Source organism: Aspergillus melleus, assembly GCF_016097325.1.
Source record: "Aspergillus melleus strain CBS 546.65 chromosome Unknown contig4, whole genome shotgun sequence".
Classification (NCBI taxonomy): Eukaryota; Fungi; Ascomycota; class Eurotiomycetes; order Eurotiales; family Aspergillaceae; genus Aspergillus; species Aspergillus melleus.
The window spans coordinates 4,660,253-4,678,840 of record NW_025763373.1 but is presented as its reverse complement, the minus strand read 5'-3'; the positions used below and the strand labels follow the sequence as shown (position 1 = coordinate 4,678,840).

Sequence of the window (18,588 nt, the reverse complement as noted above, 5' to 3'; positions counted from 1 at the left end):
TTGAGGTGCACGCCACCCAGGACACTTGGGTGAATCTGTCATTCAACCTAAAAAACCAGACAGCATGGGCACCAACCGGACATGAAGTCGCCTGGGCCCAGATGCATGTCCCAGCATCAAGTAAAGTAGCAAGCTGCATCCCAACCAGACCACCAATGCATACACAAGTGAACGAGTCCCCGAATATTCACGCAACCCCCGGGCGACTGGTCCTCTCAGCACAAGACAGTACCGCACAGATTGTCTTCGATCTAGTTCGTGGTGGCTTCAAATGGACATCACCATCTGGCGTGGCAGTGGAAAATGGTCCAGAGCTGAGCATCTACCGCGCCATGACCTCTAACGATCTTGGGTTTGGTGGAAATGGTGCCGAATGGACGGTCTGCATGTTGGACTGGGCTCGCTCGAGCGTCGTCAATGCCACTTGGGAGAAGAAGCGAAGCGACACCTCGCACGATGTAGGCATTACGGTCACGACGGAGGTGCGAGTCGCCCCTCCAACGCTGACCTGGGCTATCCGAGCAACGCTCGAGTATACCTTCTCCTTATCTCTCAGCGCCGTTTCGGTTCATGTCGAGGGTGATCTGGAACGTCGGGAGTCTGCCTCGCCACATCCTCATGTGCTCCCGCGAATTGGGCTGGATCTTAAACTCTCTAAGCCGTACAACCGCATCACCTGGTTTGGCAAGGGGCCGGGCGAGGGATATTGCGACAAGAAGGAAGCTGGACGAATCGGGCTCTACAGTACAACAATAGACGAGCTGCAAATCCCGTACGAGGTCCCGCAGGAAAACGGCAGTCGCGGGGAGGTATCCTGGGTACGACTTGAGGGTGAAGACGGAATCAACGGTGCTCCGATCCTCGAAGCAAGGATGGAGCACAGGCCTTTTAACCTTACAGCGAGAAGACATACGCCGCAGGAGCTAGATCGGGCGAGACATCCGCATGAACTCATAGAGTGTGATAATCTGCTGCTGAGCCTGGATTATGCACATCATGGACTTGGGTCGGGATCTTGCGGCCCTCCTCCTTTCGAGCATCATCGGTTGTATACTGGCTTTTTTGAGTTTACGGTTGATTTGAAGTTGATTGATTAGGATGGAAAAGTGTAGCTTCGAGACCGAGAAAGCTTAGGATAAAGCACAATATGCTATAAGTCCTTAAGTAGGCCCGGCTTCGGCGTCCATTGTTCGTATTCTATAGCATTGTTGTGCTCCGCGTCCCTGGTGAGGGGAGAAGCAGAGGGTAGCAGGGAGTCTGCTTAAAGACGATAATTCCAACTGGATCGGCGATGAACATAACCAGATTCAATGCAGGCAAGTGCATGTTCTATGATACTGAACCCCACTATGCCTCCTTCCATCTCAATAAGGTAAAGGAGTACCAGGGAAAGGTGAGTACAGATTCAACGTCGTGAATAATATGTTCCCTGTCGTCCAGGTAATTGTCACATTCAGCCAAACCAGTACCGTAGCCTCCCATAACGGGCTTTCCGGTGAAGGCTTCATGATCAGTTCTGCTGACATTCCCAGGAAGGAAGTAAAATTATAGCAGGACAGAATAATGCCTTAAGAGTTCGGCGTCAAGAAGAAAGGAAATAGCCAAGAAATAGGGCCCGACACATATAAGATAGAGATAGGCTTGTAAATTTGACATTTGACAGCTAGTCAAATAAACAATCATAACACGATATTCGCGCTCGAGAACAGCAGTCAAGGGGTATCACTCGTGTGATTCCAACCAAACGCAGCTAGCCCCACAGCGACACAAGAAATGAGGCAGTGTCCAAAAGCTATTAACGCAGTGCGGCCTGCATTAACCAATAGCATGTACAGTAAGGCAACCTCGAGCACAAAGTCAGCGTGAGACGGATATCAAGACCGAAGACCGCGCGGGGATTCATATTCGATATGCTGCGTGAAGTTGTCGAGCAGAGGCAATGGGTTGTTCCCATGGCCGCGGTGCATGTTGGCAAGCCTCTGAGCCAGGTACTGATCCCGCTTGTGGTCTCTTGGAAATTTGGGTTGTTTTGACAGCCGGAGAATGTAGACAGGGGTGATTGTAGTATCTTGGTGAGCTGTCTCGTAGTTATATTCGTGATTGTTGATGTCGACCACGAAAAAGGAATATCGCGAATGTATTTCAGCGGCTAGAAACCTAGTCTTCGCACCGGCGCAGTAAAAACCCACAGAGTCCTGTATGCTTGTGATAAAAGGCTGAATTGATGCTAGATAGTCCTTCGGGTTTAGGACAATAGTAGGTTTGTGGCCGACAATTCACATTGGTGCATGATCTTTGAGGGCGCCTTTCAAGACACAGTGGATTTGGTTTAGAACAAAGTCCCGATATTGTGCTTTCTCATGTTCCAGCATCGTGCATCAAGAGACTATATATTTGCTTCGTACTAAGATGAAGTTGGTCACCCCAACGGCGTGGTGTCTGGCAATGTGAGAGTGCGACTGTCCTTGAGAGGAATCAAGGGACAATGTGAATCGAAGGGGTGGAGAATCGAGGATTGCACTTATCAATCGAGGGCCATCACCTATCCGCTTCTTCAGCTGACATAGTTAACTAATTAAGAGTCGGAGTGTCGAGGACGATTGGTCCTAACGGCCCGAGCGCACTAGCGCCAAAAAGGAACTTCCTCCACTTCTTTATGAAGCCTTATGCGCTCTCTCTGATCTCTATTTAACTATCTAGAGTAGTAAGCGCTGATGTAGTCTTCTTCAACCTGTTTCCAACTCCTCGTCTCAACCTAATTCACTGATTTATACGAGATCCTCTCTTCAAGGGCTACTACACGCGGTTATTCTATTCGGATATTTTCTCCTGCCTAGCCAGGCACTGCGGTATATATATATTCGGAAGTAGGCTTTACGACATGTCTATAGCAAGATCATGACGAATTGACTCATGTTAGGTCAAAGTTAAAACCGGAGATTCATGTTTTGTAGTAGTTCATGCTGCAATGACAATTTCATTGCATATGTTGTTTGGTTCACAGTGACGATATGCTTTGGGTTTTCAAAGTTATCTTTATAACTTTTCCCTTCGGTGGCTGGTTCATTGTTTGAACTTTGGAAAATATTCTTCACAGACACTCATAAAGCTACCATACCAGATGCGACGTTCGCTTAGGACAGAGGAAATTTTAGTAAAATATTAATAACGGTTTCTAAGCCTTAATTACGCCTAAAGACTTACCCAGCATTATTAACTTCTTACCAAGCATGTCGTTGCGTAGTAATTTTGAACTGAATTTTCTCAGTGGGGACAAACGGTCAAATCCTATCCGCGTACCAGTTTTTCTATATCTTGATGACCCGCCTCTTCCGGGACTTCGGATTTCCGTGTGGGTTTTCCAATAATTCTTGGAATCAGTTTTACTAGAGGTCCTAGTCTGCGTCATTGACGTCTTGTTGGGCATATCGCTGGTCTTGTCAGGCAAAAATCTGTTATATCCGTACCAGTGTCGTCATATAATTGGCGACCCGCGACCCCCGGAGCTTAGGAGGTCCACTTAGTATGCAGTGAAATCCATTAAGGGGGTTTTCTTATTCCCCACCTGACTCGGCAACAGCGTTCTTGTCAGAGTGTAGAGGCACTTATCTGATGAAGCTAGAAAATTCGATGAGGGAATATCACACCGAGATATGAACCCTGGTTTCATCAGCCGAGCAACTATATGTGGAGAATGTATGATTACAGGGAGACATAAACTCCCACCGTCCCCGAAGTTCCAAAACTCTCGGAAGGATCTAAGATACTTTGTGATTTCTCTGGGACCAGTCCTGTATCCAACAATATGCGGTTTCTCCAGGCAGGCTACCAAGCAGTCCTAGTTGCTACTCTTGGTGGCTTTACTGCGGCGTCCAGCTCCAGAAATCAATCCTACGATTACATTGTTGTCGGCGGAGGACCTGCAGGTATCATCACCGCGGAGCGATTTGTTGAGGCTGGCAAGAAGGTCCTCCTACTTGAACGTGGTGTTGGTCCAACCGTTGAAACCGGAGCGAACGAGACTCTGCCCTGGAATCACGCTCTGACGCCAATTGATTTACCTGGCCTGTCTGCGGATATTGGAAACACTAATCAGTGGAATGAGTACATTTGCACCGATACCGAGGGAACTGCCGCCTGTGTCTTAGGTGGCGGAGTAACCCTGAACTATATGGTCTTCGTGCACCCTCCCGAGCACGACTTCGATGATAACAACAACTGGCCTACGGGATGGAAGTGGAACGACCTCAAGCCTGCGGCAGAGCGGCTTTACCAGCGCAACCCTGGTAGCACTCTGCCTTCTGCTGATGGCAAACGTTACGACCAGGGCCTCTACACCGTTCTCTCCAACTTTTTCAGCAACATTGGTTGGAAGTCTGTTGACATGAGCGCCCAGCCTAACGAGAAGTACCAAGCCTATAGCTATCCGGCTTGGAACCTCAAGGACCAGAAGCGTGCTGGCCCCGTTCGCACCTACCTGCCTCTGGTCCAGAAGAACGAGAACTTCTCGCTGCGCCTCCGTGCTAAGGTGCTTCGTGTTGTGCGTGATGGTAGCAAGGTGACCGGTGTCGAACTGCAGCTCGCTTCCGGCAAGACTGAAATCGTTCCCCTTGCTCCGAATGGCCGTGTCGTGCTTGCTGCCGGTGCTCTCTCCACCCCTCGTCTTCTCTTCAACTCTGGAATCGGACCTAAGAAGCAGATCGAAAACGCCCAGAAGGGCGGTATCAACGTTCCTTCAGAGGAGCAGTGGCTCGACCTGCCCGTTGGTGTTGGCCTTCGTGATCACCCCATCTTCCCTATCTCCGTCCAGACCAACGGCTCTTTTGGCATTCCCAACTATGACCGCATCCTGAATGGCACCGACTATAACGACATCGCACTTTACCGCCAAGGAAACGGTCTTCTGACCCAGGGCAAGCACCGCATGATCTTCTTCACCAGCAACGAAATCGACGGACAGACTCGCTACTACCAAGGTTCTTGTGCTCCCAATGCTAACTCTAAACTTGACATCACCGCCTACATGACACATGGCGCCACCTCTACCGGAGTTCTGGGCATTGACACGACCCAGAAGACTGTCTTTGAACAGTCTCCTTACTTGCAGACCCAGGAGGACAAGGTCGCGGCCCGCGCGTTTGTCCAGCAGATGATCAACGACATCACTGCCCCCGGAACCGGTCTTCAATTGATCACCAACCTTAACGCTTCGGCGATTATCGATGCCATGACTGTTGGCATTCATTACACAAGCACCGCTAAGATGGGTACCGATAGTGGTCTTCACGGTGGCTCCTCTGTTGTGGATACTAACACCAAGGTTTACGGCATGGACAATCTGGTAAATTTTCATTCTCTCATTCTCCTCTTCGAAATGCAAGCTAATCGCAATGCCTACAGTATGTCGTCGATGGTAGTATCCACCCTGATCTGCCTACCGGTAACATCCAGAGCACCATCATGATTGTTGCAGAGGCTGCTGCTGCGCGTATTCTAGCCCAGGATGCCCGTCCCCATGTTGTCAAACCTAGGTACTAGTGATGTTGGCGACTTTCCTTACTCCACTTGGGTCCGCTTTTCAGTTGGCAGAATACTCGATAAACTATCGTTCCCACTTCTAAACTGCCCCTGATATGTTAAACAAACCTGTGTTTCGGAGGGCAAAGACGAGGGGACAGTCAGGGCCCCTGACGCTGCGCGGAGATTACATTAATGTTTTGGCTCCGAGGAAAGACAGGTGGGCCAGACGCTGAGAGCTGACTTAGGACTGTATACTATTTAAAATAAAATACGTTTGTATAATAGGCTCGCTAAATGCTATCTTCTGGATCATTCAGTTCGTTGTCTGGCATGTTTAGTGTTGGTTCTTACGGCGGTCCTTGTACCCTTCTTACGTATACGGGGTGGCTATTACTGATCCAGTGTGTCCTTAGATTACATGAACATGGTCCACCAAAGGACTTATGCGAATATCGCCGTCCATCTGACCCGTTGCCTTACTCACCTGGTACTAGGCGCTCCGGCCCTCCTCACCAATAATTCAACCTACTTTACTCTCTGAGTTACCGATAGTAAGGTACGTCTCTGCACGTATGGGGTCTCCGGAGTGGACCCGCCATAGTTTACTGGGCAGCAATCTGCGAAGTTGATGCTTTCCTATAATTTCACCCAACGCACACCCGGGCTGGACCGCGACAGGGCAGACAGGAACTGTCTACGAAATGATCAAGAGAGCATAGATCAAAAACAAAAACATACAACAGCCGGGATTCGCTGGTGGTCACCCACCCAACTACTAACCGGCCGGCGTGTGGCTTATGTGCAGTCAATAGTCAGGTAGGTACCTCCAAACCGGCGACCCCGGGCATAAGTGCGGCCTGACCCTCGGGAGTCATATTTGGGCTCGGAGGACGAATAATAATCTCCGGGGCGGTAGGATCTCCCCGGTATACGCTCGTCCGCCAAAGACAAATTGGCAAAGTTGCTGTATACGTAGGCCTCGTCCTCAGTGCCACGAGATGGGGCCATGTCCTTGACATTGATTCGGCGCGTCGGCATTGTCAAGGCAAGACAGGGGACTAGGTAGCAATGATATATGGACGAATTCGAACTTTGCAGTCAAGGAAAAGATGATTCACACAATTCTGAGCTGATGAACAGAGACAGATGAGGACCACAGAGGATTATATAGACATCTCACGAGGTGCCGCCGACTATGGTCATCTCTTGGCCGCAGCGGCCATGAAACGAACAGTTCCTGGAGCATTGCGCGAGACGCCCTGTTATCGTCCAAGAATATACTACCTTGACGCATCTTGGGCGGCAATCCAGAATCAGAGGCTTTTGTGACCGTTGCATCGCCTCGATAGAGATGGTCTAGATGCCGAAGTTTTTGTTCCCCGGTCCAATAAAACAAGAATGAAACCTAATAGGCGCCGGGGTATCAAAATAGACCAAATATAGAATACTAGGTACATACGTCGTAGCAAAAACGAAAGGCATCAAGAAGGCGGACGGTTTAGCGTGGATTGGTAAAAAATAGTGATTACCGCCGAATGATTGGGGGATAGCGTCCGGTTGGTAGCCGCTCGGTTTCCCATCACACGCCTATGCATTGCATCTTCTAGGTAGCTGTTCTTTCTGTTTCATGCTAAGATGGTTGAACCCCCCTTATGTAAGGGCGCTTCAGCCTCGGCAGGATTAACAGTTCTACACGCCCTCATCATCCTCCCCTCCAACGTCTTTCTCCTGCAGCTTCATCAAAAATGGTGAGTCTAGATCACCCATTCAAATGGTATTGAGTTAAAATTTCGTATAGGCTGAGCCAACTCTCGATGGCCTTCCCATCGAGCTCAAAATTATTATTCTGTTTCAAGTCCCGGACAGCGATACGCTCAGATCCCTTGTGCTTTCATCGCCAGAATATCACCAGACATATCTTATAGTGCGCCACGCACTGCTTGAAAAGACTGTGGGACAGCAATATAGCGGATTTCTCGATATGGCCGAGGCGCTCACTTCCATTCCGTCAAAAGGCATACATTTTGCCTACCATAGGGACAATGTGATTTCCTTGCTGGACAGATGGCTCCGCAGAGATGAGATTCGTGACCTCAGTCAAACCTCGTTGAGTCGAATAGACGAGCCCGATACTCTGGAGGAAGTCATAAGCCTGCTTCATTTTCACCAGAAGCTATCTTTCTTTCTCGATGATTTTTCAATCAACGCATTGAGGCCGCCACGGATTCAGCCTGCGCAATGGGAAAGCGAATTCCTGCCTTTGCAATTGTCGCGTTCTGAAAAACAACGCTTCCTAAGGGCAGCTTGTCGATTACAAATACTAAAGAACATGTTCGGGGACCCCATCAAGTGCTTGAATGTAAATTGTGACATATGCCGAGATTTCAAATGGACAGAATGGCGAACCCCGGGCCCAGATGAGCAAATGCAGCCTTGGCAGTTTCGCGAGGAGCTATATCGGCTTTTTATGGCACAATGACGCTTTGGGAACACGGCGAAATGGGTAGCGTGTTAAATTACTTTGTTTCGAAGTTCAACGGTATTTCTCAGGAGATAGCAGATGACTTGCGACAACTCAGCATGAACACACCATGCAGGTTCTTTTGGGACATTCTACCTCAAGAACAAAGACCACCTGACTGTTGTGAAATTCAGTCAGAAATAGACCTCGTCCATTTTAACCAACACTGTGAAGGCCTGGCAGGATTAGGACTTGAATTTTTATATCGTGTTCTACACACTGATAGGCTCTCTCGACGCAATATCATTTGCGCCAATACCAGAGGCTACTGGACAGGGCCATTCATTGGATATGGGATCGACATTTCGCGACATATTCAGTTCCCATCCATTTTTCCAGCGGATCGGCATGAGTGTCGGGATTTCGAACAGTTCTGGTCTACTTTGCCTCCTCTTGATCAGCCTACTGTTGGTTGGAAGAAAGCATGGCTACTACCCCACGACGAGGGGGATATTCTTGAGAACTCCGTGAACCCCATGCGAGACCTTGATGAGGACTGGGAATGGTGTTATGCTATTTGGGATGAGAAAAGGTTAAAAGAATGGAAAGCTCCATTGCTGGGAGATGACCTTCCAGGGGACGCCCTTCCCCTTCGCTGATTGTGCTTATCTAAAGTCTTTTTTCACAGAAAAAAAGTCTTCATTTTGTTTCTCTTTTCAAGCTACTTTCTTTTAACTTTTTGAACGCGGTATAAAAAATAGAGTTTGATCATATACCTAGCACACATTCACAATTCAAGACAGCTCCCCTAATCCAGATGAAGGGCTGAATGGCGAGGGCTATGCCCATCAATGTTAGCAACAACAAAATAGCACAGGAGCCAGGATTCACCGGTCAGAGGCCAGTTGAGAATTTCCTCCGTCACACGAACCGCTGCACTGACTCACAGCTGAACTGTGGGTGTAGTATCATTGGATCATGTTGTTCCATCAGAAACGCTCCGTTTCTCGGCATCTGCGCATGGTTTCGATGTTGCACCGGGCTAATATTCAATTGGTGTCGCTTTCCCCACTCTCTTTGCATAGCCAGATATGCAGGTACAAGTATAGGGATATTAAACGTAAAAGATTAACGGGTATCGAATGCCAGAATTGAGCCAAAGAGCTTATACGCGCCCTGGCAAGAGAGGGCAAGGGAGCGAGCGATCGTCGTGGGAAGAGGAAAGCTAAAGGAGAAAGACTAATGGAAATCAATCAATCTGGTGGAGCCTATCTACTGAAACAATCAATTATACAGGCGCTTCGCCGGGCAGAAGAGATCCTTGTATCAAGACAACCGTGTCCTATAATCCCGAAATAGAGCACACATCAGGGAAATTCGAAAGCAACGCCTGTATAGCAACGGCTGCTACAGGCCTATCGTATATCTACCACACTAGTCTATGCGCTGTGAGCTCCTTTCCCTTCATGACATCTCCTTGATTTCGCGTAGCCGCTGAATCATCGTCTTCGCTGCCAAGGTAGTTCGAGACCTACAAGTCGGGAGCTTTCTTGTTCCATGTAAGCGCTGCAATGGATGATCTGCAGCATCATGGGTCTCTGATTGAGCCGATAATTCTCCGCTTCTTGTAAGGCCGAGCAAGATGAATTATTGCATCCTTCGTTCATAGAGGAGAGAGCATAAGAGCCGGTATCGTTGTGGACGTTGCTTGCCTGCTTGGAGAGACAGATGTCATTTTGGCAATCTAGTTAAATCTTCCCGTCGCGTTCAGGCTATTCTTTTGGCCTAAAATTGCATACTACGTATAGCGTCAATTGATGGTCGTTGAAATTCTTATTCTTGAGAAATTTATAAAAGGCTCGATTTCTTCCTCTTACCCTTTGAAATAGTGATTGACAAGTGCTTCCCGGTAGGGGGGATACAACCTGACGAGCAAACCCATCAACTCGCAGGGTCTTGGGGCACAGGTAGATGGCTGGGAAGATGAGCGATTCGAGCCACGCGATTTTCCCATATGTTAACATTTCTGTCTCCAGCTAAGCAATGGCCTCTATTCCTCGGCCTGCGCTGTCTTCCTCGAAATGATGCACTACCAAGCCGGTGTACATACAGTAGCTGTTGGAGGCCGTTTCATCTACCGGCGTATGCAAGCCTCAGCCGGCACTTGCAGTGCTGCATTCTACTCTGCTGATTGTCATAAAAAATGCAAGATATATATATTAATTAATCACAAACTAATTTCTCAATCGAACTATTGATTTTGCTTTTCACTATATAAATATTAATTTTCAAGATCAGATTTGTAACAGTACCAACATATCGGTCCAATTCGTCTACGAATCCGCGGACTGCCGCATTTTATAGACGCTACATATCTGGTATAACCAGATCAACCTCTGGAAGTACGCATCCACAGCTATTTGGAACGACCCCGCGCTGTGTGTAGTCAATTCCACCAAACCCAAAGGGGCCAATCTGCCGTCTCCTCAAAATCAACAAGTTTCTCCCCAGCCCGGAGGGACTCAAGAGGTGAAATCCTCCGATCCTCCATCCTCACGCAAATTAAACGACAAACCAACCGATTTCGTCAGCATCACCAAATACTTGGAGACTAATAAAGGTCTAACCGCCGTCTATGATAGTCCATCCAGTTTAGACAGGATCCGCATTTACAACAATATCGCTAATTTAGTGAAATCTTTCTAATCATTAAATATCTTAATGACAAGGCCTCTTATACCTATGAGATGTTTTCCTCACTTAAAGATCCACCCTCTAGACTCATATATATCGCGCGTTGCTTCATACTTTCGAGCAAAGCCTCCGGTAGGCGATCCGTGTCTGTTAGAATCGTTGACTCATTAAACACTATGACTCTATCTTCAGTAGTAAGCCAACTAAGAGCTTCTTACTAGAGACTGTTGCTGTCGGGTCCGGTAGGATATTGGATGTTCCTTGCCACTCTTGGTTTGGCCATCGAGATACTTTCTCTCTCTATAAAGCAAGCTACATTATGATGATACATATTCGCTTCTAGGGGACTCGCTCTGAATTGTGCGACGTCTTAGGCGAGAGATGGGAACCTTGAGGAACTTTCTGGCGCCCATGCTGTTGTGAAGAACCTCGTTCTCTTGCTAAGTAGACTTTGGATCGGAAGAGCAAGATCGCGATTTGGCACTTTCTTAACAGCATCCAATATCAGTATATATTATAACTACATAGTTTCTATCCGGAAGGAGTCCCGTCAGGGAGCAGATATTGGGATATAATGCAATTATCATTATCATCATCATCATCAACTGTATATTAACTTTGCAATAGTCTCCAGTCAGTGCAGATGATTAACTACATGATATTGTTGATAATTATATCATAATTATATGCTTTAACATCCCAACCAGATATACCAACCCATTACTGGGCTCGTATTTCCATCGCGCTACAAACCCCTGATGCTGGCTGATAAATTACCTTAGTGAAAATTGTTGAACACAAAACAGCACATAAACCCTCTCAACACGAAACATGCAATCAGCCGTAGACAGGAAAACAGCCATTGTCAAAGCCTACTATTCACTGAACGGACCTAGCAAGATACCTGTTCAGTTCGCTCTCCGTCCATTCCCACAGCTCTTGTGCCAGCTTCCTGTCCTTTCCGTCTTCACTAGTCCGACCTCCCACACCAACGGGCTCATAGTACTCCCCACTATGGACGTCCCGTGCGACAGAGGCCCAGAGTTGATTTCGGACCCCCTCCTCCACTGGTCTAAACAGCTTGTATGCGACCTTCGCGAACGCCCGTAGCATGATGGGAGAGGCTGTCGCTCCAGCCGCCAGATGGGTCTGCACAACGCCCGGGTGAACAGCCGCAACCCGAAACTGCGGATACAGTACCGCCATTTGTTTCACCCACAGCACATTCGCTAGCTTGCTTTGATAGTACCGTTCATAGGCACCCATGTCATCCGCCGTGGTGGTGAGGGAGTCGAAGCGGAAGCCTCCCCGCCGAAGGTAACGGTGCCCATTGGACGAAACCGAGACGACGCGCACGTCTGCGCTGGGGGTGGTGTTGATGGTGTTATCGAGGATTGGCAACAACAGCTTGGTCAGAAGCGCATGGCCCATGTGGTTGGTGCCAAACTGGATCTCGTAGCCTTCGTTGGTTGTTCCGGGTGGCACGGCCATGATGCCGGCGTTGAGCATGAGAATGTCCAGCCGGTCACAGGCCGACAGGAATGTCTTCGCTGCCTTCTCGACCGATGAAAATGAAGTGAGATCTAATTCGAGGATACGAATAGTCGCCCCGGGAACAGTCTGCGCTATCTCGTTGGCGACAGTTCTGGCCTGGACCTCGTTACGGGCTGCGAGCCAGATCTCGCGAGGATTGTGTCGAGCAAACTCGAGGACAGACTGTTTGCCCAGACCATGGGTGCCTCCTGTAATGAGGATCACTCTGCCATCCAGTGGAGGAATGTCAGTTTCGGGGTTGAAGCTGGCAGGACTGTTGTTGCAAGGCATTTTGGCGTCAAGTCTGCGCAGAATATGGATCTGGGTAAGAATAGGGAGACCCAGGTTGACAGAAGGACACAAGACGTGCGTGGCGAGAGTATTTATACACCAGCTTCCGTTGTCCAAAAGCGACGGTCATCTCAAAGCCCGGTTCTTGTTCAGCCAGCATCTCTCAGGTTTATTGTTATCGTCTATTGTAAATATCTGGATTGTTTTCCTAATAGGGTAAATGATGATCCTGCCCGCCAGCGGCTATGCCGAGAACGGAATACAATATCAGCTTAGGCTGCTTGGCAATGTCTGTCAGCATGCATCGCCCCTCCCCAGGCGGCAAACGTCAGACGCGATTTATATTGAGAACGGGTCTCGTGGGGCCCCTGTTTCACTTGAGGCTATCCAACCCATACGGCTCCTAACAGATGCACCCGTTTATCATCACCACGTCACTCGACAAGCCAGACCGGCAGACCCGGAAATTGATCCGCAGCCATGTCATGCTTGGGAAGAACACACGTAAGGTCAAGAACGCCACAGAGGCCAAGTCGAGAGCGGCGGCAGCAGTTTCGCCATCTGAACAATGGGCTTCTGCAGATGCGAAGGAATGGGTGCTCACGACGCCTCGGAAGGTGGCATCGGAACTGTCTCTTTTCAACTACAGGACCGAAATCAAGCCTTACATGTTTAATCTTCTTTTTCGAGGTAGCTATTGAGCCCACTCGTTGCTTTTCAGAACAGCCAGATTTCTGACGGTCCTAGCGTTGACCGCCATCAAACCAGCAATGCATGCTTTAGACACCGTCACAGACAATAGCCACCCAGACAGAATGTTTTGTTTCGCAGATATTTCCCAGACTCCTGCCATGATTCACTCCATCATATTCACTGCACAGGCGTTTCACGATATGTCACTGGGGGTCTCATACGGATCAGTAGCTCGATTTCATTTAGCAAAGACTCTCCAGTATCTCCAGCAAAGTCTGCAGGATAAGGCAGAGGCAATCAAAAGTTCCACCATGACTATTGTCGGGATTTTGGCACTTGCAGGCGTTATGGCAGGGGATCTCGAAGCAGCTGCAAAGCATATGGACGGGCTACATAGAATGGTTGAACTAAGCGGGGGCTGGAGCTCACTTATCGATCGAGAGGCAATAGAGCATAAAGCGAAAACGTGAGTGTATCATACATTGGACTTGTTATGGTAGTTTGCTCTTGCTAACATCAACACCTGGCTCAGGATCGATATTTATCTAGCCGCTGGCACTGGTAGCAAGTTGCGCTTCGTCGAAAACATCTCCTGGGGTCCACATATCGCTCAGGGTAGACTGACTACCCTTTTTCCGGAGCTGAATATGGTACATCCACGGCCTGATCCAAGGCTCCTGAACGTTTGGGCCGATATCCGGGAATTTTCTACACTCGCCAACAATGCCACGACCACAGGGGCCAAGCTGGTGGTCACGTCTTTCCTACATTTCAGCAGGTCGGCACCTTACCGACTGCTCTCTTTGCAATGTACCCCCCCTCTTCACGAACTATTGAGGCTATCCATGCTTGCATTTATGAGGCCGCTCCTGATCCAAACACCTGGAATTGGTAGTAAGATGACTTACCTTGCGGAGAAGCTCAAAACTTGTTTATTGGAGCAGACGTTCCCGCCGTCAGTCCAACAGGCCAGTCTCCTTCTTTGGTCCCTCTTTATAACGTGCTGTTCAGTACTTGAGGAACAAGATCAGGAATGGTTGCGAGCGCTGGTGGTACAAACTGTGCACACACTCGGTCTGAGAACATGGACGGATACTAGGGCTGTTCTCAAGAGCTTTTTGTGGGTGGACTTGGTGCTTGATAAGGCCGGTGAGAAGGTGTTTGATAGATTGTATACAAAGCTCTAGTCGTGTCATGTGGCGATTGAACAAGGTCAAGCCTCAGACCGGCTTATAACTTGAGGGGTAAAAGGATAGACATCCTCACTTGCTAGGCTGGCCACTCATGATGAAGGTCCACCAAGGGCTGTATTCATGTTGGAAGGGCTCCCGCTGGAGGCGTACGAGGTGGCTTCATGGTGCCTTGAAGTCCAAGATAGGATCTGATATATACATCAGACGCTAGGATCAGCGCACCCGGACCTTAGATCGAAAATCGTGCTTCTCTCTGGATTGCTCGGGCATGGTAGGCATGTAAGCCGGAGACTTGAAATCGCTATGAACGCACTAGCAAAAATGGAAATCGGAAAATGTAGACTTTTTCCCTCTCGGCTTATCACTAGATTTACTCGTTCCTAATACTTTCGCGCTAGATCACTTTTTTCCTGGCTTTATCAGAGACTATAATATATATTACTAACTAGTTAGATTAACTACATACGACCACAGGGTGTGGAGAACAGGGCTTCCCGTCCGCTCAGCCGTACTTAAGCCTCACGCCGGCCGGTTAGTAGTTGGGTGGGTAACCACCAGCGAATCCCGGCTGTTGTATGTTTTTTGGCTTTCCTTTTTTTCCCCTTTCTGGTTGCACCAGAGAGTCTGATTGAGCAAGATGAAGAAGCGTGGCTTAGCGGTGTGTTGGTGTGTTGGTGTCTGTCCTACAACAGCTGGGTTTGGCATCTGCGTGATATTTCAACAATACTCCTGCCAATATCTATATAACTGGCGGCCACAATGTCAACGTCATTCCTTAATAGAAACAACCTTAGACTAACCTTACTTGTCAGAGTCTAAAGACTAGTCTATTCCCAATGCATAGGATTTTCATCATACATGATCTCCAGGCTTAAGTTTATTGCGTTAAATTCAACATTTCTTCTACATCCTCGACAACCTTAACTTGTCTGCATGACAGTGTTTAATTTATCGTTTGGTCGTGAATGTGATTTGCTCTGCACTAGTTAGTTAAATCATATTTCTATATATCAGCGGCTAATAGCGTCTAGATGAAATTCTACATGTATAGTACTCAGACAGTTCTCTGGACGACTATGGTAGAACTTGCATAGCACATCACCGATATCATCATTGAAATAACATTTCTATTCGAAGTACAAGCTCCTGTTGAAATCTGGCATTACCCATTTCACCATCCAGTCCGATTTCAGGACTTCTTCGGCGGTTGGTCGCTCTTCCGGTCGAAAGGCCAGCATTCGTTTAATCAACTCTAGAATGGCTGCCGCCTCCTCCCCGTCAAACTCGCATACTCGACTACCTTTTCGTCGATACATCTGCACTCCTTCCTCAAACGCCTGATCGATGTGAGGCCACACATAGCGGCCCGCCTTTGGACATCCATCCTCATCGAAGAATTGACTCCGTTCTTCCCAACCTTTCCACCAATCTCGAGGCATAGATCCCAGAACATCGATCTGCTGAGATATCACCTCATCTGCAGTTGCAAACTCGCTGCTGAATATGGCCTTCATGCCAAGAATCTCCCAGATCGTGGTGGCTAAGCTCCAGATATCTGCTGAATACGTAAGGGGGCCCTGTGGTTGGAACCGGGCTTCGGGAGGCCGCATTGCAAGCGGGGTGTGGCAGTCTTCGCCCCGACGAACCTCATCTACGCCGAATGCTTCGCCAAAGTCACTAAGAATTACGCACGCGTCTGGAAGGGTGAAGTCTTCTGCATCTTTCCCAAGGTAGAGTGGTATCACTGCTGTCGCAGGGACGTTGGGCGGGAGTGGCTTTCCATCGCGTGCTGTAACAGGAACTGTCTCAGGCTCCCCATATTCCTCATACAGTTGCTCGATCGAAAGCTGATCAATAATTGATGGGAGTTTGACTAAAACGTTACGAAGATGGATGTCTAGTAGAAACAAGGTTAGTTGAGAGTATAGCTGTAAAGGTTAAGATGACAGACCTCCATGAATATAACCCTGTGAATGGGTATACGCAGTAGCCAGAATAAGACCACCTGACAGGGCTCGCGCAACTTCGAGAGGAAACAGACGGCTGAAAGAGACCTCTCTGAGATTGCACTGTGCAAGAGCCATCGTATAGCATGGATGTGTCCCATTAGGACCATGCAGCGTGAATTCATCCAAGGGGAATGGCATTGATAGTCGGCCTGGATGTACGGATGAATGCGAAAGGACCCGAAGGATCTTAGTTTCATGGGGAAGTGCGTCTGCTATGCCGACTTTGATAGCAACGTACTGCTCCAAGCGAGTATCCTGGGCCAGCCAAATAGTGGAATACCCACCAAACCCAGCTTGTCTACAATGCGGTAGCGCCCGTGTAGTATGTCGCCAATCATGACAGGATGATAGCCGCCGGCCCTGTATTTTTCAAGTGATTCTGCGCCATCAATCCAGTTGTACTTTGGTTCGCCGCGCGACATTGCTGTTGATGAATAAGAACGGATAGAGCTTGGTCGCGTGGACAAATCAAAAGACTCAAGCTTTGAAAAGCGGTAAATGCATGGTGAACGCGGATATGGTGTCAAAAACTAGGGGAATATAGTTGGTAGAAAAGAAGGGATGACAGGATGAGCAGCTATGTTTATGCTAGAATAACGCGCCATGATAAGCACACGGATGCACGTTTATGGGAGTGACCCAGAATATAGTGGTTTGTTGGGTGACATATATATTGAGTTAGATGGGCCACGATAAAGTAAGCTATTGAGACAAGATTCTATCTCTGAGTGAATCCGTAGAGATTCATACTTAGTGAGCTTCCCGCATTATATGAGCATTTTACAGCGTGCCAAGACGCTAACGGGAACGGGAACGGGATTCTTAGCGCGTGTTTTGACGGGCAATTTATCTGACGGAGTCTACTGACACCTTCATTAGATGGCAGCATTATCCATGGAAATGTCCATTAGTCTTTTGGCATCGCTTCATCACTTCGCATGGTGACAAATTCAATCGTGTCGCGCGATGTTCGACTAGCTCGTCAACGCCACGTGACGCTGCAGCTCCCCCTTCCTTTCCCGGCATAAACAAACACCTCACAACGACTCGACGTGGACTTCTCAGAGTAACGCCCATGGCTGCTGGAATTACTCCACCAGGGAGTGTCATTGAGCCGCCGCCTACGCAACAAAAGCCGCTGTCGAACAGTGCTCAAAGTGTTGTGAACTTTTTGCAACTCCATCGAGCAGGTCATCGGTCACAGCCGTGGTGCGAGCGTCGACTCCAGCTGGATGATTATATGCAAGTCTTGCGCCTGTTAAATGCTGACGAATCTCTTCGGAACTATGCGGAAGACAAAGTTAGGTGAGTATTTCTAGGTTCTGCCACATTGGAGACAGGCGTACTCAGATAAATGTCTCTAGGTACGACTATGATCCTTGTCATTATTGCTTAGCAATCTGAATGTCAAGTTCTCTATATGTTATTTTTTGTACAAGGGTTATCGATAAAATTTCAAGGCAATTCTAACAAATCGGTAGGCCCGTTGGTGATTTTGCCAACGAGATCGAGCATTTTGTCACTTCCCGAATCTTAATACCCCAAGACACAGAGGATAGAAGACAGCTCTATGCCAGACGGGAGCCAGAAACATCATTTGGTCATCGCCAGTTACACTATCCCGGTGTAATTGTGGAAATTTGTTATTCACAAAAGAGCCAACATGCATTCCATCTGGCGGACAAGTATATTTTAAACACTAACAGAAGCGTTAACACGGTCATTATCTTGGATATCAATTTAAGCTCCAAGAGAGCAACTGTGATCATATGGAGACCGGGATATATAACAGTCGATGGTATGGAGAAGCTCCAGGCGACCACGATGGTAAAGGCGCAAGTACGGTTACTTCAGAACCAAAATATCCGACAATTGGATGCTAACAGATACGTAGCCCTTTCGGACAGACTGTGAACTTCCAGTTAAGGGAGGTCTGATACAGCTATCATTGAGGGACTTTGCAACAGATGATCTCTATAAAGGTAATGCTGGTCTCGACCGACAGATTCTCATTACATCAAAGCAACTCTTTGATTTTCTCTCTAGCGCCGAAGCAAGGCAACAGTCGTTGACGCAATTCCAAGGCTCAGTTAATCGGGTTCGACCGGGCGCTTTGAAACGTCGTCGACCCCAGACTCCTCCGGAACAGGTAAGCTCAGAAGACGACAGATCTGTCGAGAGGGAAAGACAGAGC

General features: G+C 48.2%; 5 protein-coding genes across 5 annotated transcripts; 2 read left to right on the top strand and 3 right to left on the bottom strand.

Annotated features, from left to right (window-relative positions):
- Positions 1–155: 155 nt before the first annotated feature.
- Positions 156–1,097, top strand: LDX57_008382 (beta-galactosidase small subunit; the record flags this gene model as incomplete). Its single annotated transcript, XM_046090106.1, has 1 exon — positions 156–1,097. One exon carries the CDS (start codon positions 156–158, stop codon positions 1,095–1,097), a length of 942 nt encoding a protein of 313 aa, XP_045946078.1.
- Positions 1,098–3,805: 2,708 nt separating this feature from the next.
- On the top strand, positions 3,806–5,464 carry LDX57_008381 (uncharacterized protein; the record flags this gene model as incomplete). Its single annotated transcript, XM_046090105.1, has 1 exon — positions 3,806–5,464. The coding sequence occupies one exon, from the start codon at positions 3,806–3,808 to the stop codon at positions 5,462–5,464; it is 1,659 nt and encodes a 552-aa protein (XP_045946077.1).
- Positions 5,465–6,315: 851 nt separating this feature from the next.
- Positions 6,316–6,654, bottom strand: LDX57_008380 (uncharacterized protein; the record flags this gene model as incomplete). Its single annotated transcript, XM_046090104.1, has 1 exon — positions 6,316–6,654. Exon 1 carries the CDS (start codon positions 6,556–6,558, stop codon positions 6,316–6,318), a length of 243 nt encoding a protein of 80 aa, XP_045946076.1. The 5' UTR covers positions 6,559–6,654.
- A 4,640-nt stretch (positions 6,655–11,294) lies between these two features.
- Positions 11,295–12,647, bottom strand: LDX57_008379 (uncharacterized protein). Its single transcript, XM_046090103.1, has one exon. The coding sequence runs from the start codon at positions 12,497–12,499 to the stop codon at positions 11,555–11,557; it is 945 nt and encodes a 314-aa protein (XP_045946075.1). The 5' UTR covers positions 12,500–12,647; the 3' UTR covers positions 11,295–11,554.
- A 2,865-nt stretch (positions 12,648–15,512) lies between these two features.
- LDX57_008378 (uncharacterized protein) lies at positions 15,513–16,469 on the bottom strand (the record flags this gene model as incomplete). Its single annotated transcript, XM_046090102.1, has 2 exons — positions 15,513–16,282; positions 16,337–16,469. 2 exons carry the CDS (start codon positions 16,467–16,469, stop codon positions 15,513–15,515), a joined length of 903 nt encoding a protein of 300 aa, XP_045946074.1.
- Between the last annotated feature and the right edge of the window lie 2,119 nt (positions 16,470–18,588).

What these genes read in the sequence shown, in the direction of transcription:
- LDX57_008379 (XM_046090103.1), bottom strand. Translation starts at nt 12,499, where the DNA reads ATGCCTTGCAACAACAGTCCTGCCAGCTTCAACCCCGAAACTGACATT.